The 20,855-nt window shown below is 38.2% G+C and overlaps 1 protein-coding gene across 9 annotated transcripts in view; it reads right to left on the bottom strand.

The window, feature by feature from the left end:
- The window catches only part of PRORP (protein only RNase P catalytic subunit), a 159,859-nt gene extending 139,007 nt beyond the window's left edge, over positions 1-20,852 (bottom strand). For 2 of the 9 annotated variants that reach the window (XR_006599525.1, XR_006599526.1), the window contains exons 1-4: positions 20,635-20,852; positions 18,992-20,274; positions 17,077-17,124; positions 16,401-16,533 (exon numbers count right to left, since the gene is read on the bottom strand). Coding sequence is in view for 4 of the 9 variants with exons in the window: in XM_045059787.1 (XP_044915722.1) it covers positions 16,401-16,533; positions 17,077-17,124; positions 18,992-19,977 (1,167 nt within the window). In the remaining 5 variants the exon portion in view is untranslated. Of the gene's footprint in view, positions 1-16,400; positions 16,534-17,076; positions 17,125-17,528; positions 17,629-18,991; positions 20,275-20,634 lie in introns of those variants that run through there. The other 7 variants (XM_045059787.1, XM_003987540.6, XR_890429.4 and 4 more) reach the window with 7 other exon arrangements.
- Positions 20,853-20,855: the final 3 nt, after the last annotated feature.

The raw sequence follows: 20,855 nt of genomic DNA, 5'->3' as shown, positions 1-20,855 counted from the left end.
AATGCCTATGTGATGAGATAAAGTGAGGTGAATGACAGGCATTGTGATGCAGCTTTAGGCTACTACTGACCTGACAATTCGTCAGAAGGAGGATAGTCAGCTTCCAGACCACAGCTAACTACAGGTTGCTGAAACCGCAGAAAGTGAAACTGCAGATAAAGAGACACTATTGCAATGAAGTAACTTGCCAATGGTTATGAAGATGATGTTAAATGAGTTAATAGCTATAAAATCCTCACAAAAGTGACTAACATATAATAAGCCTTATATAAATGCATGCTTTATTTTTAAAAAACATAGTTAAAACTAATTAAAAAGCAAAATTAATATTTGAAAGGATCTCTCAAATTTCTTCAAGTATATAAACACTCCCTTCTACCTTGCATGTTGGGGGAATAATATATTCTATATATAAGTAAATGTTCAAGATAACTGCTCCTTTAAATAACCAACTTTATTCCATATTAATCTTTACATTTTTTTAAATGTGTTTTTTTTATTTTTGAGAGAAAGAGAGACAGACAGAGTGCAAGTAGGGGAGGGGCAGAGAGAGAAGGAGGCACAGAATCCAAGCAGGCTCCAGGCTCCAAGCTGTCAGCACAGAGCCCAACGCAGGGCTCGAACTCATGAACTGCGAGATCATGACCTGAGCTGAAGTCAGATGCCTAACTGACTGAGCCACCCAGGTGCCCCTCTATATTAATTTTTTAAAGTCAAGATAATCCAAGACAGAAATTGTTAGAAATATATTGCATACTTTTTTATCAAATGAAGAACACTAAACAATCTTATTAAATTTCATAGTGACCTAGTATTTCGTTATGAACACAAGTAAGCTTAATGAAGAGAACTCAGATTTTAGAGACTTGGGTTCTAATCTTAGCTCTGTTACTTGAGTTCTAATCCTAGCTCTGCCAAAAAGCTTGTCTTGGCAAAGTCCCTTAACCTCTCTGAGACCTAGCAAATAAGAGATGCTGCTTTCCCTAGAGAATTATCAAAAGGATTAAAGATAACAAAGGTCTAACACAGTGCCTGATACATAGTCAGCATTTAGTAAATGGTAACTATTATTCATTAATTCAACAAAGTGGGAATCTTCATGCCAAGCATTGTTCTAAGATATGGGAATACCACAGAGTTCAAACAGACAAAAATTCCTACTACCATGGAGCTTCTAGTCTAATATGTGAAAAAAAAATATTAAAAGCTAATAAAATATACAGTAATGTCAGATGGTAATAAGTGCTATGGAAAAAATAAAGCAGGGACAGAGTGCTTGGGCAAGGTGTGAGGGTATACATGCAATTTTAAATGCGGTGGTCAAAAAAAACCATTCTAACAAGTCTATACTTCAGAAAAGAGTTAACAGTGGATAAATAATCATGCAGATATTGGGAGGAAGAGGAAATAGCAAGGGTGAAGGTCCTGAGGTAGGAGCATATCTGGTAGGATTGAGAAATAAGAAGGAAATATAAAGAAAAGGAAAAGAAACACACAAGAGTCCAATACAGCTGGAATGGAGCAAGATCTGAGAGGCTATGGGATGCCAGATTAGGCAGAGCCTTTCAGGTCACTGTAAAGACTGACTTTCAGCCTGAGTGACATGGAAAGCTCTTGGAAAGTTTTCAGCAGAAAAGAGATATGATCCAACATGGATTTAAAAGGATCACTCTGGCTGAAAACAAACTTGGGCGCTGGGAAACAGGGAAACCAGTTAGGAGGCTGCTGCAATTGCTTGGTCTAGCGATGATGGTGGCTTAGATCAAAAACTTGGTAGTAGTGAATGAAGGTGATGAGAAATGGTCCGATATCCTTTGAAGGAAATCAACAGAACTTTCTGGTAGACAGGAAGAAGGGTATGAAGGAAAGAGAGAAGTCAAGAATGAGTGACATTTATATTGATATCTAAATAACTAGAAGGAGAAAGTTTTATTTACTGAGAGAAGAAAGGCTGGAAGAAGGGCATCTTTACAAAGATCAGGAATTTGGAGCTATGAAGGATGAAGGAGACCTTCTGCCCTTATTCTCAATATTTCTGCTGCTGCCATTTCACATTAATAATTTTCTCTTTCCTCAGAAGTAAACAGTCTTCAGAACCAGTTTGTTATCGTTTCTAATCTCTTATTTACACCACTCTATTCTCTAGGGAGAACAAATGAAAAGGCAATAAAAACTACTACATTTATTCAATAGTGAAAGAAAAAACTGAATCAGAAATCTAGGGCAGCAGTTTCTAAGGAAAAGAAAAACTTAAAAGTGTGGTCACTCTGGGTAGTGCTCCACTTCCAACACATTATTTCTAAAAATTCACTTATAAAATGGTCATTTAGAACTCACAATATTTTTCTCATAAATTCAAGTTTATAAGAAATGACTTGGTTTGGGGCACCTGGGGACTCAGTTGGACTGAGCACTGACTTCAGCTCAGGTTCTCATGGTTCAGGGGAATCTGTCAGCAGACCCTCTCTCCCTCTCTCTCTGCCCCTTCCCCACTTTGCTTTCTCTCTCTCTCTCTCTCTCTCTCTCTCTCTCAAAAAGAAATAAACTTAAGAAAAAAGAAAGAAAGAAAGAAATGACTTGGTTTCCATGCCAAACTAGATAATGGAACTACATTATAACAAAAACTGTACCAGCCTGAATCTAAGGGAGAAAAGATCACAGCGTATAAGAAAGACCAGACTTCCCTGCCCTTGGCCTAAGAGAAAAATTAGTCAAGTTTCTCCTTTGCACACTCCCACCTTGTTCAAATCACTTATACTAAAAGCACCGTTATTAAAGCTTCTCGGCCTTTGGCTAAGATCAAGCGTCTAAAAGCACCTTTATCCTCTGCCTGTAACACTGTAATCTCCATGAAACCTCCTATTCTAGCATTGTCTTCAAATCTGCCTGGAAATATGTTTTATGTTCTCTATGACCACGCAGTTCTAAAACAGCAGCCACCAAACACCCACGACCACACACAATTCTCATTCCCTTGTAAAACAAGACTCGGCAAAGCATCAGGAGGAAATGCACTGCTTAAAGTTAATTCTAATAAAAATGACTTGATCCCAGTTGGAAGAATTTCAGTAAGTACTATATAAGAGAAAATGAAGAATATAGAAATAAGGAGAATATTTCACATTGAGAAGTCCACTGCAAAGAATCAGCCTGCTTCTTTCTACATTTTCACCTTTCCTGTACTTCTAAACTCACTGATTTTTCTAGAAGTTTTACCTAAGTTTTCTAATTACATTTTACCATAATTCTTGCACCAACACCCTGGACAATCTAGAGATTACATGCCTATTTTCCAGTTTTCCTTTTTTTTTTTTTTTTAAAGTTTATTTATTTATTTTGAGAGAGAGTGAGCGAGTGAGCAGGGGAGGGGCAGAGAGAGAGAGGGAGAGACAGAATCCCAACAAGGCTCCATGCTATCAGCAGAGCCCCATGCTGGAACTCATGAACCGTGAGATCATGACCTGAGCTGAAACCAAGAGTCAGATGCTTAACTGACTGAGCCACCCAAGTGTCCCTTCCAGTTTTCAATTGTGGAGCTGAAGAAGAGGGAATGGGGAATAAAATTAGTGATTAATTAAGTATGCATTGGTAAAATGTTTTTAAGTTAAGAACTATATTCATTAATGGGCTTTTATAAATAAAGACTTCAAAATACATGGATTTAAAACTATACTTTGCATATACATTTCTTTCTCAGGTTTTCTTCTTAAACTACCAAACCCCTCAAGTTTGCAATTTGCCATTCAACATTTTTTAAAATCTGGGGCGGAGGGGAGCCTCATAGTTCATGTAAAAGATAATGAGCAAAAAAAAAAAAAAAAGAGAGAGAGATAACTGGAGCCTCAAACCCAGAAAGATGAGAGAGCAAAGTTCTGAAGACTGCAACAAAGGGCTCAGTTAGTTCACATCTTTCAAGTTTGCAGCTGCCACCCAAACTAAAAACAACAACAAACACCTACATTAGATCAGTTCTTTTTTTTTTTTTTTTAAGTTTATTTTGAGAGAGTGCATGCATGCACAGGAGGGGCAGAGAGAGGGAGAGAGAAAACCAAGCTACACACTATCAGTGCGGAGCCCGATGCGGGGCTCAAACACACGAACTGTGAAATCATGACCTGGGCTGAAATCAAGAGTTGGACGCTCAACTGACTGAGCCACCCAGGCACCCCTCATTGGATCACTTCTTATACTGACATTCATTTGGGTCACATGTGCTGTCTTAAATCTGTAGTTAGAGAAACACCAGAAGGTTTCCCTTCTGTCATTTAACTCAAGAGATATCATCAAGCAGAACAAATTGTTTGACTTAAACTTAGCCCTAAAAATGATAGGGAAAAATCTGTTATAAGATGGCTGACAGGACTAATAGGAAAATTCCTGTCCCCGACCGACAGGACAGGTTCTTCTTCCCACCCTGCTTGCAGCATTGCTCCAAATTACTACTAATGCGGAATGCATAAGTAACAGACTATAAATTGTTCCCTCTGTGTATGCTGAGGGCTCAGACCTCTGGAGAGTTAGCTTCTCTGAGCCCACAGGTGTAAAATAAACCTCCTGCCTTTCAAGATCTCTGAGTGCCGAGTACCGCTTGGTTCTTCCACCGGGTGATCCAGACCAGGTTCCGTAACAAAAACTCAATTAAATGTACTATAGGTGATTTGCCTTCCTCCAATTTCTTTTTCAGAAAACAGAATACCAAGTCATTAAAGTTTTTTTTAAGAAGTCCTAAATCACAGGATTATGGGGGACTGCTATTGTGATTAAAGTTTCATTTAGAGTTAAAAAAAAAAGTTTTATTAAAAGTTCAAACTGAGAGGACCCTGGTAGGCTATTATTTCCCTCTTTAGAATTATCTATTTTAACTGTAATTTTTAAATAATTAATAAACATCATTTTCATAATTAGAACAAAAGGCACTTCCATTTTGGAAAGTGACCAATGGTCAGGAAGAAAGTCTCAATAAGAGCTAAAAGAGAAGACCCTAAATAGAAAATAAGCTGAGTAGTGAGACTGTTGTCTTTAACTTCTTTTGTTAACGTCTGTAGAATAAAACTGAGAGAAATAAATTTTACTTAAACTTTTCAAAGAGTTAGAAAAAGGAAACTACATCTGCAGTGGAATATTTCTAGAGCAGTGGTTCCCACACTGTGGTTTGCAGACTTCTGGGCATCTCTAAGACCCCTTTGGGAAATCTGTGAGGTTAAAAATGATTTTTATAATAATACTAACATGTTATCTGCCTTTTCCATTCTCATTGGCTCAAAAGTGTGGAGTTTTGGTAAAATATCAAAGAATAACCACAGTTACCTGAAAATGTCAATAAAATACTCTTAACTTTTTTATGTTTACCTATATGAGGTCACATTTTTTTCATATGCTTCAGCCAAAATCACATACAATAGACTGAGTACAGAAGCAGACATAAAAATTCAGCTGTCTTCTATTAAGTTATGTAATTAAAGAGACTTCCAAATATATGACAATGCCTCTCTTTTCACAAATTTTTTTTTGTTTTGGATGATAGTTATTACTAAGGAAATATTATTTATGTTAACATGTAATAGTATTTACATTGTCGTTTTAAATAAATTAATATTTTTAAAGGTTCTCAGTTTTAATTTCTAATCCAGTAATTATCAATAGATATAATCTCACATAAAATCTCTTAGGAGTCCTTAATTTTAAGCTATAAAAAGGTTGTGGGGCACGTGGCTGGCTCAGTTGGTGGAGCGTGCAACTCTTGGTCTTGGGATTGTAAGTTTGAGCTCCACATAGGGTGGAGAGATTAATTAAAAAAAAAATCTTAAAAAAAAAAAAGAATGTAAAAGGGTCTTGAAGCCAAAAAGTTTGACAATTTTTACTGTTCTAAAGTATTCTTAGCTTTTTTTTTTTAAATGTCTATTTTTGAGAGAGAGAGAGAGAGAGAGAGAGAGGGTGAGTGGGGCAGGGGCAGAGAGAGAGGGAGACACAGAATCTGAAGCAGGCTCCAGGCTCTGAGCTGTCCACACAGAGCCCGGCGTGGGGCTCGAATCCACGAACTGTGAGATCATGACCTGATCAGGGGCGGGACGCTTAACTGACTAAGCCACCCAGGTGCCCAAGTGTTTCTTAGTTTTTAAGAAAAAATCACTGTGTAAAGAATTTTTTAGGTAAGAGAAACAAGTGAAGTGAATTTATAATTAACAGGACAAATGATTAAGATCACATTTGCTTCACAATCTGAGGAGCAAACAAGAAACAGGTGGAAGTGTTCATGAACTAAAAGTGGCCATGAGTTAATGATCATTGAGCTAGCGGTTCATTACACCAGTCTCTCTCCTTGACAGATGTTTGAAATTTTTCCTAATAAAAAGATTAAAGAAAGAAGTGAATTCAGACTTAGCAGTTGAATTTAAAAAAAAAAATCGGACTGTAAAGTAACATTACTGCTTAGAATGAAGGAAAATAAAGGGAGGAAATCTGAATATTAAAAATCAACATTATTAACTATTAATATTAAACTAGCAGTATCTACATAGCTCCAAATGCACTTAAAAATTTTTTTAATGTTTCATTTATTTTTGAGAGAGAGAGTGTGAGCAGGGAAGGGGCAGAGAGAGAGGGAGACACAGAATCTGAAGCAGGCTCCAGGTTCTGAGCTGTCAGCACAGAGTCCGATGTGGGGCTAGAACTCATGAACTGTGAGATAATGACCTAAGCTGGAGTTGGACGTTCAACTGACTGAGCCACCCAGGTGCCAGGGGAGGGGCAGAGAGGGAGGGAGACAGAGAATCCCAAGCAGGCTCCACGCTGCCAGCTGTGGAGCCTGATGTGGGGCTCAAACTCATGAACTATGAGATCATGACTGAGCCAAAGCCAAGAATCAGATGCTTAACCAACTGAGCCACTCAGGTGTCCTCCAAATACACTTTTTGATCTCCACTGATCTTCTCTCAATTAGTTTCATATAGTTAAATCAGCAAGATACACATACCATTCAGAGTTCTGCTTTGTTCACTTAAAATTCACTTATACAGCTCCTATCTTTACCTACTATCACTAACCAGACTTAAAAATGACATGCATATCTTTCGGCTTAATAATTTTTTAAAAGATTTTTTTAATGCTTATTTATTTTTGAGAAAGAGAGAGCAGGAGCAAGAGAGGGGCAGAGAGAGAGGGAGACACAGAATCCAAAGCAGGCTCCAGGCTCTGAGCAGTCAGCACAGAGCCTGATGTAGGACTTGAACTCATAAACCACGAGATCATGACCTGAGCCAAAGTCAGACACTTAATTGACCAAGCCACCCAGGTGCCTTTCTTTCAGTTTAATAATTAAATAAGGTTAGCAAATCCTTTAACCTAATTGATCTGACTATACAATAATTTTTACATGTGATACTATTGCCATCTGCTGGCTGTGATGTCTAAGTACAGTAAACAAAGGTTTAAAACAGAAAAGCTAAAAATTTACCTATGACTGAGGTTTTCTCCCAAAATTATCCTGTAGAAAAGAAGCTGCCATACATACATTAGGGTTCTGCAAAACATCACATTAGACAAGATTGGATGCATTCATCGTGGTATGGCTGTAGACCAAAACCTCACATCAGAAGCAGTGGTTCTTGACCCTGGTTACACTTTATTTAAAAAAAAAATTTTTAATGTTTATTTTTGAAAGAGAGAAAGAGCAAAAGTGAGGAAGGGGCAGAGAGAGAGAGGGAGACACAGAATCCAAAGCAGACTCAGGCTCTGAGCTGTCAGCACAGAGCCCGATGCGGGGATCAAACCCACAAACTGTGAGATCGTGACCTGAGCCGAATTCAGACGCTTAACTGACTGAGCCACACGGGTGCCCCAACCTTGGCTGCACTTTAAAATCACCTGGGAGCTTTTGAAAATCCTGATGTCTAGGACCTAAAACCAGAACAATTAAATCAAATCTCCATTTTATTAAAATGAAAGGCAAGCCACAGACAGTAAAGATATTTGCAGAAGATCTGACATAGGAAGTATATCTAGAATATATAAACTGTTACAACTAAATAAGAAAGCAACCCAGTTTTAACAATGGGCAAAATATCTGAACAGGCACTCACCAAAGCACATAAAAAGATGCTCAACATTATCAGTCATTAGGAAAATATAAATTAAAACAACGAGAGGGGTGCCTGGTGGCTCAGTCAGTCAAGCATCCGACTTCGGCTCAGGTCATGATTTCACTGTCTGTGAGTTCAAGCCCCAGTAGGGCTCTGTGCTGACAGCTCAGAGCCTGGAGCCTGCTTTGGATTCTGCGTCTCCCCCCACTCTCTCTGCCCCTCCCCCACTTGTGTTCTGTCCCACTCTATCTCTCAAAAATAAAAAAATGTTAAAAAAAAATACAAACAAACAATGAAATACTACTTCAGATCCATTAGAGTAGCTAAAGGTAAACAGACATCATACTAAGTGTTGACCAGGATGTGGAACAACTGTAATGTTCATATAGTGCTAATAAAAATATAAAATGGGACAACCACTTTGGAAAACAGTTTGGCAGTTTCTTAAAAAGCTACACACACACACCTACCATAAGACCCAACCACTCTACTGCTAGATACGTACCCAAGAGAAAGAAAAGTTTTAGTGGTTAGTATGCCTTCTAAAATTCATGCCCACCCAGAAGCGCCTGGGTGGCTCAGTCGGTTAAGCATCTGATTTCAGCTCAGGTCATGATCTCATGGTTCGTGGGTTTGAGCCCTGTGTTGGGTTCTGTGCTGACAGCTCAGAGCCTGGAGCCTGCTTTGGATTCTGTGTCTCCCTCTCTCTCTCTCTGCCCCTTCCCTGCTCGTGCTATCTCTCACTCTCTCAAAAATGAATAAACATTTTTTTTTAATTTTTTTTTTTCTCAACGTTTTATTTATTTTTAGGACAGAGAGAGACAGAGCATGAACGGGGGAGGGGCAGAGAGAGAGGGAGACACAGAATCGGAAACAGGCTCCAGGCTCTGAGCCATCAGCCCAGAGCCTGATGCGGGGCTCGAATTCACGGACCGCGAGATCGTGTCCTGGCTGAAGTCGGACGCTTAACCGACTGCACCACCCAGGCACCCCAAAAATGAATAAACATTTAAAAAAAAATTTTTTTAATTCATGTCCACCCAGAATGTGACCTTATCTGGATGCAGTTATAATTAGCTAAGATGAGATCATACTGGAATAAGATGAGCCCTGAATCCAATGACTGATGTGCTCATAAGAAGAGATGGCACACAGGGGTGCCTGGGTGGCTCAGTTAGTTAAGCGTCTGACTTCGGCTCAGGTCATTATCTCGCAGTCCATGAGTCTGAGCCCCACATCGGGCTCTGTGCTGACAGCCAGAGCCTGGAGCCTGCTTCAGATTCTATGTCTCCTTCTCTCTCTGCCCCTCTCCCACTCGTACTCTGTGTGTGTGTCTCTCTCAAAATAAACATTAAAAACAAAAGAAAAGAAAGACAAAAGAAAATATGGCACACAAAGAAGCAGAGAAATACAGCTAAAAGCCGAGAAAAGCCAAGGATTACCAGGAGTCAAGAGCTTGTGAAGCTAGAAAAAGAGAAGGAAGGATTCTTCCCTAGAGCCTTCAGAAGGAGCATGGCCCTACAAATACCTTGATTTTGGACTTCTAGCCTCCAGAACTATGAGAGAACAGATGTTTTAAGTTACCCAGTTTGTAGCAATTTGGCATCCTTAGGCACCCCTAGGAAACAAACACAGAGGAACAAAGCACAAACTCTTGTACAAGAATGTTCTTTTATATTTTTTTAATTTACTAATTTGAGAGAGAGAGTACATGAATGTGGGGGGGAGGGGCAGAGAGAAAAAGCCAGAGACAGAATCCCAAGCAGGCTCTATCCTGTCAGCACAGAGCCCAAGATAGGGTTCAAACTCATGAACCATGAGATCATGACCTGAGTGGAAATCAAGAGTCAGACACTTAACTGACTGTGCCACCCAGGCACCACATAAAAGAATGTTCTTATTAGCTATATTTGTAATAGCCCCAAAATGGAAATAACCCAAATGTCCATCAATAAATGAAAGAATTTATAAGTTGTGGTATATCCACCCCAACAGAATGTTACTCGGAATAAAATTGATTGAGACACAAAATATGAATGAAATCTCAAAATTATGCTCAATATTAAAAAAAATACAGACAAAAAGTACTATATATGGTGTGCTTCCATGGTGTTTATGGGGCATGGGGCAAGGAAAGAGTGAGGTACAGGAGTCATTAGAAAGTAGCACAAAGAAACTTTTGGAGATGATATATTCATTATATTGACTGTGGTGACAGTTCCACGGGAGTATACATGTGTCAAAACTCACTAAGTTGAGGGGAAGATGGTGGAGATGAAAGCACCAGGAATTTGTCTCTCCCGCCTAGATAACAATTACACTGACAGAATTTGTCTGATGTAACTATTTTGGAACTCTGGAGTCTGTTGAAGGCTTGCAAATTGCAGAAGGAGCCTTGTATGATAAACTGTGGTTAATTTTGTTCAGTTTTAACACTTAATACAGTAGCAACTACCCATTCCACACCCGAAGCCAAATGGCAGGCATCTGTCATGTTCCTAGAGCAGCTTGCACGCATTATGGGAGCCTGGGTGGACAAAAAGGATCCTGTCTTCCAAATACTGGGGATCTACGTTCTGCTGATCGCTGCTTTTGATCACAGAGGTACAGACAACAAGGCATAATCACAAAGAAAAAGAAAATCTGAATATACCTATATGTAGTAAGGAAACAGAACCAGTAAGAAAATCTCCCAACAACAACAACAACAACAACAATAACAACGGCGGCAATGACATCTTGGACCTGATGGCTCACTGGTGAATTCTACAAAAGAGAATTAATACCAATCCTTCTCAAGCTTTTCCAAAAAACTGAAGAGGAGAGAATACTTCCTAATTCATTCTTGGAGGCCAGCATTACACTGGCTCTACCAAAGCTAGAGAAAGACACTACAAAAAAAATACATACCAAGATCCTCCATGAACAGTGATGCAAAAATCCTCAACAAAATACTAGCAAGCAAAATTTAACAGCATATTAAAGGGATTACACAATATGACCAAGCAGGTCTATTCCTGGAATGCATGGATGGTTCAACATATGAAAATCTATCCATGTAATAGGCCACATCAACAGAATAAAGGAAAAATAAAACACATGATCATCTCAACTGATGCAGAAAAGCATTTGACAAAAAACCCTTTTCCTGATTAAAAAAAGCCCCAATAACTAGGAATAGAAGGAAACTACCTCAATATAAAAGCCATATGTGAAAAACTTACAGCAAACATAATATTCAATGGTGAAAGACTGAGAGCTTTTCCTCTAAGATCAAGACCAAGGCAAGGATGCCTTCTACTTCTACTCAACATAGTACTGGAAGTTCTAGCTAGAGCAGTTTAATCATGTAAAATAAGTAAAAGGCATCCAAGTCAGAAAGGAAGATGTAAAATTATTTTTGTTTTGCAGATGACTTGATCTTATATGCAGAAAATCCTAAAGATTCCATACCCAAAAAAAGCTGTTACAATGTATCAGTTCAGCAAAGTAGCAGATTACAAAGTCAACATACATAAACTGGTTGCATTTCTATAAACTAACAATGAACAATCTAAAAAATAAATGACGAAAACAATTCTATTTACAATAGTATCAAAAAGAATGAAATAGTTAGGAAGTAACCTAATCAAGGAAGTGAAACACTTTATAATGAAAACCACAAAAGATTGCTGAAAGAAATTAAAGACATAAATAAATGGAAACACATCCTATGTTCCTGAACTGGAAGACTTAACCTTGTTAAAATGTTGATACTACCCAAAGCAATCTACAAATTCAATGCAATCCCTATTAAAATCCAAATGATATTTTTTGTAGAAATAGAAAAACTCATCCTAAACTTCATATGGGATCTCAAAGGACCCTGAATAGCCAAAACAATCTTTAAAAAGAGCAAAACTCATACTTCCTGATTTTAAAACTTACTACAAAGTTACAGTAATCAAAACAGTGTAGTACTGGTGTAAAAACACACATATAGACCAACAGAATAGACATAAACCCAGACCCTCTCATCCATAGTCAAATGATTTCTGACAAGGGTGCCAAGACCATTCAACGGGGAAAGGGCAGTCTTTCAACAAATGGTGCTGGGAAAACTGGATATCGACATGCAAAAGAATGAAGCTGGACCCTTACATAACACCATACACAAACATGAACTCAAAATGAATCAAAGATCTAAATATTAAGACCTAAAAGAGTAAAACTCTTAGAAGAAAACAGAACAAAAACTGAATTCAACAATGATTTTCTTGGATACGACACCAAAGACATATGGTAACAAAAAAAACAACAAACAAATTGGACTTCACAATAATAAAAAAATTTTGTGCATCAAGAGACACTATCAATAAAGAGACAACTCCTAGAATAGGAGATATTTGTAAATCATATTATCTGATAAGAAATTAATATCCAGAATATATAGAGACCACTTAAAACTCAACAACAAAAAACAAAATCCTGGTTCAAAAATGGGCAAAGGGATTGAATAGGCAGTATAACGCTGTCCAACGAGAAGATGTGCTCTGGGTTCTAAGTCTTTTCCAAAAGAGAATACTAACAAATCTTCCTTCTATTAATCTAGATTTAAAGTGATATTCATTAAAAAGGAATTACAGCAATGTTTAACCACTGAGAGGTGTCAAACAAAAGTATTCAATTAGTGATTGTGCCAGAAAGAAGAGAAGTGCAAAAGCTGGGGGCAAAAACTGATAGGGTAGTGGTGAAATGCCAAAAAGAAACAGGAGATGGCTTGAAGGGGGCTCCTAAAAAATAAATCCAAGACAATTTGAGCATCAAAAAGAATAATGATGGTAATGGATTCTAACACAATTAATTAAAAAAAAAAAGTCCTTGTCCTTATGTCTATATAGATTATTAAAGAAACAAAACAGGGACGCCTGGGTGGCTCAGTTGGTTAGGCGTCCGACTTCGGCTCAGGTCATGATCTTGCAGTCCATGGGTTTGAGCCCCACATCAGGCTCAGACAGCTCAGAGCCTGGAGCCTGTTTCAGATTCTGTGTCTCCCTCTTTCTCTGACCCTCCCCTGTTCATGCTCTCTCTCTCTCTCTGTCTCAAAAATAATGTTTAAAAAACAAACAAACAAACAAAAGAGCTCCAAGAAAGAGAAAAACCATTTATAGAATAGTACCAGTTAATAAATGTGGAAGGAATAAAGTAACTCGAAGATCACCACTGTGCAACCTCCAAAAGTAGAGATCATCTCCATGATGTGAAAAACACTAGGTGAAGAGTTAACAGGAAATCCGCAAGAGTGACAGGATATCTGCATAGTCCTGAAATATTACTCCACAGATTACTTTTTAAATGTTTATTTATTTTTTAGAGAGAGTATGCATGTGCACATGTGTGAACAGGGGAGGGGCAGAGAGAGACAGGGAGACACAGAATCCAAAGCAGGCTCCAGGCTGAGCTGTCAGCACAGAGCCCGATGCAGGGCTCGAACTCACAAACCAAACCATGAGATCGTGACCTGAGCCAAAGTCGGATGCCCAAGTGACTGAGCCACCCAGGCGCCCCAAATCCCAAGCAAGCTCTGCACCATCAGCACAGAGCCGGTGCTGGGCTCCAACTCATGAAATGTGAGATCATGACCTGAGCCGAGATCAAGAGTTAGAAGCTTAACCAACTATGCCACCCAGGCACCCCACTTTTTAATTACAAAGATTACAAAGGGAAAAATGTACCTTTATAATGGAGATATCTGGCAGTTGTCCTCTTAATCAAGTGATGAAACTTAGCATCAATAGTGAAAATAATCTAGTATTATGTGGCTGCAGTAAGCACACAGCATCACCTACATACTTTACCCAAAATCTTTTATACTGAATTAATGAATAAAAAGCAATCAATCAGTCTAAAGTCTTATTGCTCAAAATGTGGTCTAAAGACCAGAATCATATCATCTGGGAGCTTGTTCAAAATACAGAGTCTTGGGCCCCTAGACAACTCAATCATAATTTGCATTTTAACCAGACCTTCAAATGATTCACAGGTACAAAGTTTGAGAAGTCCAGTATAAGACAAAACACCTAGACTTTTCAAAAAAAAAAAAATCAATGTCATTAAAAAAAAAAAAAAAAAAAAAAAGCAGTGTGGGAGGGGCTGCTCTTGATTTAGAGAGACCTAACCACCAAAAGCAATGAACAAATCTTGACTGAATCCTGGATCAGTGGGGGGAAAAGTTATAAAATACATTTCAAGGAGGCAACTGGGAAAATTTGAACATGTGCCTTTTATTAAGTTATATTAATATGAAGGTTCTTAGATGTGATAATGGTATTTAACAACAGAATTTTCTTATTCTTAGAAGATACAGGCTGAAATATTTAAGGTAATATGTCTACAACCTATTATTATTTTTTTTTATTTGTTTATTTTGAAAGAAAGAGCGAGCAGGGGAGGGGCAGAGAAAGGAGAGAGAGAGAGAGAGAGAGAGAGAGAGAGAGAGAGGGAGGGAGAGAGAGAGAATCCCAAGCAGGCTCCACACTAATAGTTCTTCAATGTTTTTTTTTTATTTATTTATTTCTGGGACAGAGAGAGACAGAGCATGAACGGGGGAGGGACAGAGAGAGAGGGAGACACAGAATCGGAAACAGGCTCCAGGCTCTGAGCCATCAGCCCAGAGCCCGACGCAGGGCTCGAACTCACGGACCGCGAGATCGTGACCTGGCCGAAGTCGGACGCTTAACCGACTGCGCCACCCAGGCGCCCCCACACTAATAGTTCAATGTGGGCTTGAACTTACAAACCTTGAGATCATGACCTGAGCTGACAACAAGAGTTAGATGCTCAACCAACTGAGAGACACCCACGTGCCCCCACAACCTACATTTATATAACTCATAAAAACATATGGAGGCAATGCATAAATGGCATGGTAACAATTGGTTACTCAAAATGAAGAGTATGTAGGTGTCTATTGTGCTATTCTTTCATTTTTCCTTTAGGTTGAAGACTATTAAATAAAAAATGAAAGGTGGGAAAACTTCAATTAATCCACAATAGAAATGGTTAAGTTTTTGGCAGCAAACAGCATAATTTGTACACAACCTTGCATCTATCTTAACATCTACTGTAGAAAATACAGACAAGCGTTCAACAGATGTTTGATGAGGGAGATGAAATTTATTTGTTTAAATCGTATTTCAGCTGGCAGAAATTCTCAAAGCTACTCCAACCAGCTGGCTGTCAGATTTATATGGAACTATGGACTGTCATGCAGTGAGAGGCAATAGAGTGTGACAGTAAAGGTTTTAGGGTCAGTCAGTCCTAGTGAGGGGTCCTTGGGCAGATTTAATCTCCCAAAGCCTCAGTCACTCTTTCTATAAAATAGAAATAAAATAGTACCTTTTAGGGTGGTTATAAAAATTAAATAATATATAAGATAATGAATATAAAATACTTAGCATCATTAATAAATGTTAACTAATTTTATTTATCAATAAAGTCAGCTAAAAGGTATTCCATAAAATGAAGCTAATGTTTTTATGGACCATATTTTGACTTTATTTGGAGGATTAAAAGTTTTCATATGATCTAGGGGCCTTCTGTGACAATTTTAAGTCAAGGGGAGAAGACAAAACTATTTTTACTTCTTATTTTTATTTGGTATCTTGAAGAAAAAGCATTTAGTAAGATGATAAACAATTTTTCCCCAAGTTGTAAAAGCATTTTAGTTCTTCAACTTAATCTTAGTGAACCAGGATAAAGTACTGAAGATTAGCAAAATGAAGCTATTAAAAATGACTTACAGAATCAAATTCAATACTTAGAAAATTTGGAAATAATTTTGTCAAGTTATCTTAAATTCTCTTGATTAGAAGAGCTGTGAAAAGCCATGTTTTCATGGGAATTTACTGAACACAGTTTTCTGGAAATACTTAGACAAAAAAATAAGCACCTATCTTTTTGGCTTAAGTGGACTTGCATCTACACAAAACAGAACTGACTTCAATACATGGATGACAGTCTACCCCAATTATTCTATTAAATTCTAAGCAGTCTCTCCTAAAGGTTGGCAACTATAGCTGGCAGGCCAAATCCAGCCCACTGTTATTTTCATTAATATAGTTTTACTGTAACACAGCCATGCTCATTCATTTATGTACTATATTATGTATTGTATTTCAAATTGAAAAGTTGCAACAGACACTGTATGGCCCACAAAGCCCAAAATATTTACTGGCCCACAAAGCCTAAAATATTTACTATCAGTCTTTTATAGAAAAAAATTGCCAACCCCTACTCTAGAAAAGCAATCCAAAAAAGGAATAAATCCTGTTCAGGACTCACCTGAGGGGTTGTCTTTTTGTATTGATCACCTCCATCTATCACATCCCTCATGATTTTTTCCTTGAGAAATTCATACTCTTCTGGACTCAGGTGAAGAGACTCTATGGTTTTTCCACAGCCCGAACACTGACCACTGTAATTACAAAAGTTTGTGTTAAATGGTATCCTGGAAAAGAATTTTCTCTAGAATGAATAATCCTAGGACAGAAAGAAATTGAAAGGTAATTTAAAAAGAATGTTATAATCTTTGTGATCATCACATGCAATTTTTTGTAAAACTGATAATAACACACATTAGGTATGCCAGAAAACCCAAAAAAGTAGACTGCTGGGCATCCAGATAAAGTATTTAAACTTATTCCCAAAACACAACTGGGTCCCAGATCTGTAGGGCAAAATATCTCTGAGGCTTCACATGAGGCTCACTGCACCTATGGGAAAAACATGTTGAGCACTGCAAATCCTCCATATGCCAAATATGGCTTTTTTTCTTGGGTACTCTCTTAATTATCCTATTTCTAAAGTATTCTTAAAAATTTTTTGATCGGTAGCAACAAAACCTACTAAACCTGTTAAAAATAAAATTTAAAAAAGTAAATAAAAAAGTAAATAAAAAAAAGTAAATAAAAAAGTAAATAAAATTTTTTAAAGTTAAAAATAAAATACTGGTCTTTACCTTCCCTGGATTGTTGTGAACTGTCCTTTCCATTGTTCCCCAGGAACACTACAAAAAAAGATTACAAGACCAAATCATTACGTCAGATTCCTAAAACTTAAAACAATATAAACAAATTGATAAAATAAATGAGATAATAATTCTAATTTTTTTTAAAAAAGAAAAAAGGTCAGATTCCCATAGAACCAAAAAATAGGCATTTTATTTAGAAACTGCATTTAGAAATTCGGCAGGCAAGAGCTCTGAAATGTTCAGGATACTTCCCCAGGATGGTTTAATTAGAAGAGTGGGTGATACACTGTGATGGGGCTAAGGAGGGAACAGTACCCTACTGTGGACCTCCTTCCCTTCACTTCTCCTCTGGTCATTCAACCCTCATCTTCAAGTCTAAATCTACTTTCACGGGATTGTGCAGCTAACATTAATAGTGTAACCTCTAAATCAAACTCAACTCTTTCTCCATGAAGCTGCCAGAGATTGTTCCTTCCCAGAGTAATTCCTTCCCTTACACTATCTTCTTATACACCACTATCAACTGTCAAGTATTGCATTCTCCATTAGGTTGTGAATGCCATCATAATAGATCTTACATCACAAAACACCCAAAGTGCCTACCCAAATGGAAGCATTCAAAACTACCTGATTTATTTGCTCAATCAATGTATTCCTTTTTTTTCTCTCACATATACTACCATCAGTTTCTAAGGACTCTGTTGCCTTCTCCTTCCCTAGTTCATAATTCAGGATCTCATCGTCTCTCATTCAAACCTACAATTGCCTCCAAACAGATCTTCCTATTTCCAATCTTAATCCCTCTCCAACCTTTTTTTCTGTTTTGGCAATTACCTTTTTTATTTTTATTTTTTAATTTATTTTTTGAGAGAGAGAGGAGAGTGAGTGCACACGCAAGAGAGCAGGGAAGGGGCAGAGAGAGAGAGGGAGACAATCTTAAGCAGGCTCCATGCTCAGCGTGGAGCCTGACACAGGGCTCAATCTCATAACCCTGAGATTAGGTCTCATGACCTGAGCCAAAATTAAGAGTGGGATGCTTAACCGACTGAGCCAGGTGCCCTGGAACTCTACTCTAAGGTAACAGAACAAAACCCAAAATCCTTGGCATTCAAATAATTTCACAATCTAGCTCCTCCACTCATATTCAACAAATTTGTTAAATAATTAAACATGATTGCTACTTCAAAGCTCAGTGCAAAGGATATACATATAGTTGAAAAGAGAAAAACAGAAAAAGAATGAATATTTTTGAAAGTGCCTAAAAAAAATTAGTAGTGAATCAGTGAATAAAAAACTGAAGCAATAAATAGGGTCACAGCCAGGAACGTGAACAAAAAGCAAAGGGAAAGCAGAGAGCCTTGGAGAGAGCAGTTGGGTGATGGAAAGATACAAAATGAACTGGAATGAAGAGATTTTCCATTTTTAACACTCGCATATCATGTCTCCTCAGGCTTCCCTTATCTGTTCTAAACATCCAAGTTGATGAAATGCATAGATTAAACAGATACCAGTCACTAGGTTTCAGAAGAACTTCTGAAAATACTAATATGATCCAAAGACAGCTCCAGTTTTCTTGCTATAAACTCCAACCATAAGTACTATTGGTAGGCACATCAAAGTGAATACCTCAGAAAAAACAGATGATCCTTCCAAACAGAAAAAATACATAAAAACATACAAATGATCTATAATTTCCCTTTTATGTGATGAATGGAAAATACAACAACTTGTTTATGCTATTACTTTTTTTAAAGAGAGAAAATGTTGTCTTTAAGGAGAAATAAATCTCAAGGAAGGAAAGTATAATTTGAATAGAGTAATTCTCAGCAACAAAAAAAGGAGGCAGCTGCTTTTAGGTAACGGTATTGAATTAAAAACATACATATAAAAAAATTAAAATTACCTCTCAAACCATGTTTTTATACTGTGTGCAAATGATTCCCCAGGATATAGATGATTATTTCTTAGATACAAAAGAATGTCAAATAGCTTGTTTGAATACTGATCATCTTTTATGTTTTTTCCAAAATCAAAGAATGCTTTTAAAGTTTTCAACATAGGAATAAGATTATGACCCAACAATTCCTGATACAAATTCCACGCTAGGTTTACATCTTGGTGAAGGAGGGCTCCCTCGATACAATCATTGTAGTTCTTTTTTGAAGGAATCATGACTTTTTTGATATCCTCTAACAGCAGCAAGGCCTCTTTCCATCTGTCTGAGTGGATTAATCCTTGGATGAGAAGAGTATATCCTCCAGGTTCTAACCTCTTGTATCTGGCTTTCATGATTTCATAGACATCAATAACTTCTGATATATGTTTATGAAAGACGCAGAGATACAAATACTTGACCAGCAAATTATAGCCTACAATACCATTGTTTTTTGCAGCTACCCAGGCTAACAAAGATTTGGCCACATCTATAGAGCTATGGCAGTGAGCCATTTGTGAAATGATCCAACTTTCAAAATTAGCCTTTCCTTTGAAATCTTCCTTTAATTTATCCCACTCTTCTGAATTCAGAGGTCTTGTTGGAAGTTGAATAGTGTTCCTCACAGGTGGCAAGGCATGATCTTCCCTATGAGTATTCATCTGTGATCTCTTCTTAGCTGCTCCAGCAGCAAAAAGATGGGAATCAGAAGAAACTTGATTACTGCCTTCATCTCCTTTCCTGAGATATCTGGCCTTGGCAATCAGAAGATTCACTGCTTTAGTATTTTGTGGAGACACCGCTTTAAGAGAAAACCACTTCTGTTGGTTCCTGATGCCACAATAGTCTTTGAGAAAGAGAGAGAAATAAGAGTGTCCTGGGCCTACGCTAAGGTATGGGTTGCTCTTCCAAAACTTAGGAAGGCTTCGAATACCAGTGAAACAGAAAGTCATCATGCGGTGAGATCAGCACCAGATATAATCAGAGAGATGTTCATAAAGCCCCTACTTCTACAGCGTAATTAAGGAATTGGGCGTGAGGGGCGAAGAACCAAAGCACAATTTCTTAAAAGATGATTTTCATTTTCTCACAGACAAATCAAGGATCTGCTTTTTGGGCTATTAATACAACGAAGTCTGGTGAGTTCTCTCCATTAAACAACCATCCAGGGACAGCCAATGTTAGTCACAAGTCCCAGAACCAGGCGATAGGGCAGGAATCTTCTGGTGGCAGATAAATTCCAACCTATAAACCTGAGGAAAAAGCACAAGGAGGTCCGTCCAATTTGTTTCGCGTGTGTGCCCTTGAAAAAAAGGTAGGATCCCATGGGAGCCTTGCTGACGGAAGGGCTTAAAGTGGAAAACCGCTACCAGGAGTCCCCAACCCCAGACCCAGCAGCAGCATGGACAGCGGCGAAAGCCCAAGTCTAGGAGCCCTGGGCCTGCATTACAACCCTCCCAGGCCGCCGAAGACGTCAGGTAAGGATATGAGGGCAGGGGAGGTGGGGAGACAGCAGAGCCAACAATTCAAGTAAGGAAGGGAGGTACACAAAGGTCACTGCCTGCTGTGTACGAACCGATCACAAACAATGTTCACTCCATTCAACAACTCACCTCACCACTCACGCTGAACGCAACCATAAACACGGCGGAAACTACCGCATCCAGAATGCACCGCGAGGGCCCGGACCGCGGGGGCGTGACAGAACTCGACGCGAGCGTTTCGCTGGGCCGTAGGGCGATTAAAAAAACTACTTTGAAGCTTTTAGTGGCAGAATTGGCTGTTGACGTCTGCTACATTCAGAGAACCTTTATGGCCTCTAGATATCAGCAGT

This window comes from Felis catus, chromosome B3 (genome assembly GCF_018350175.1).
Source record: "Felis catus isolate Fca126 chromosome B3, F.catus_Fca126_mat1.0, whole genome shotgun sequence".
Taxonomy (NCBI): Eukaryota; Metazoa; Chordata; class Mammalia; order Carnivora; family Felidae; genus Felis; species Felis catus.
This window is presented reverse-complemented; position numbering and strand designations above follow the sequence as displayed.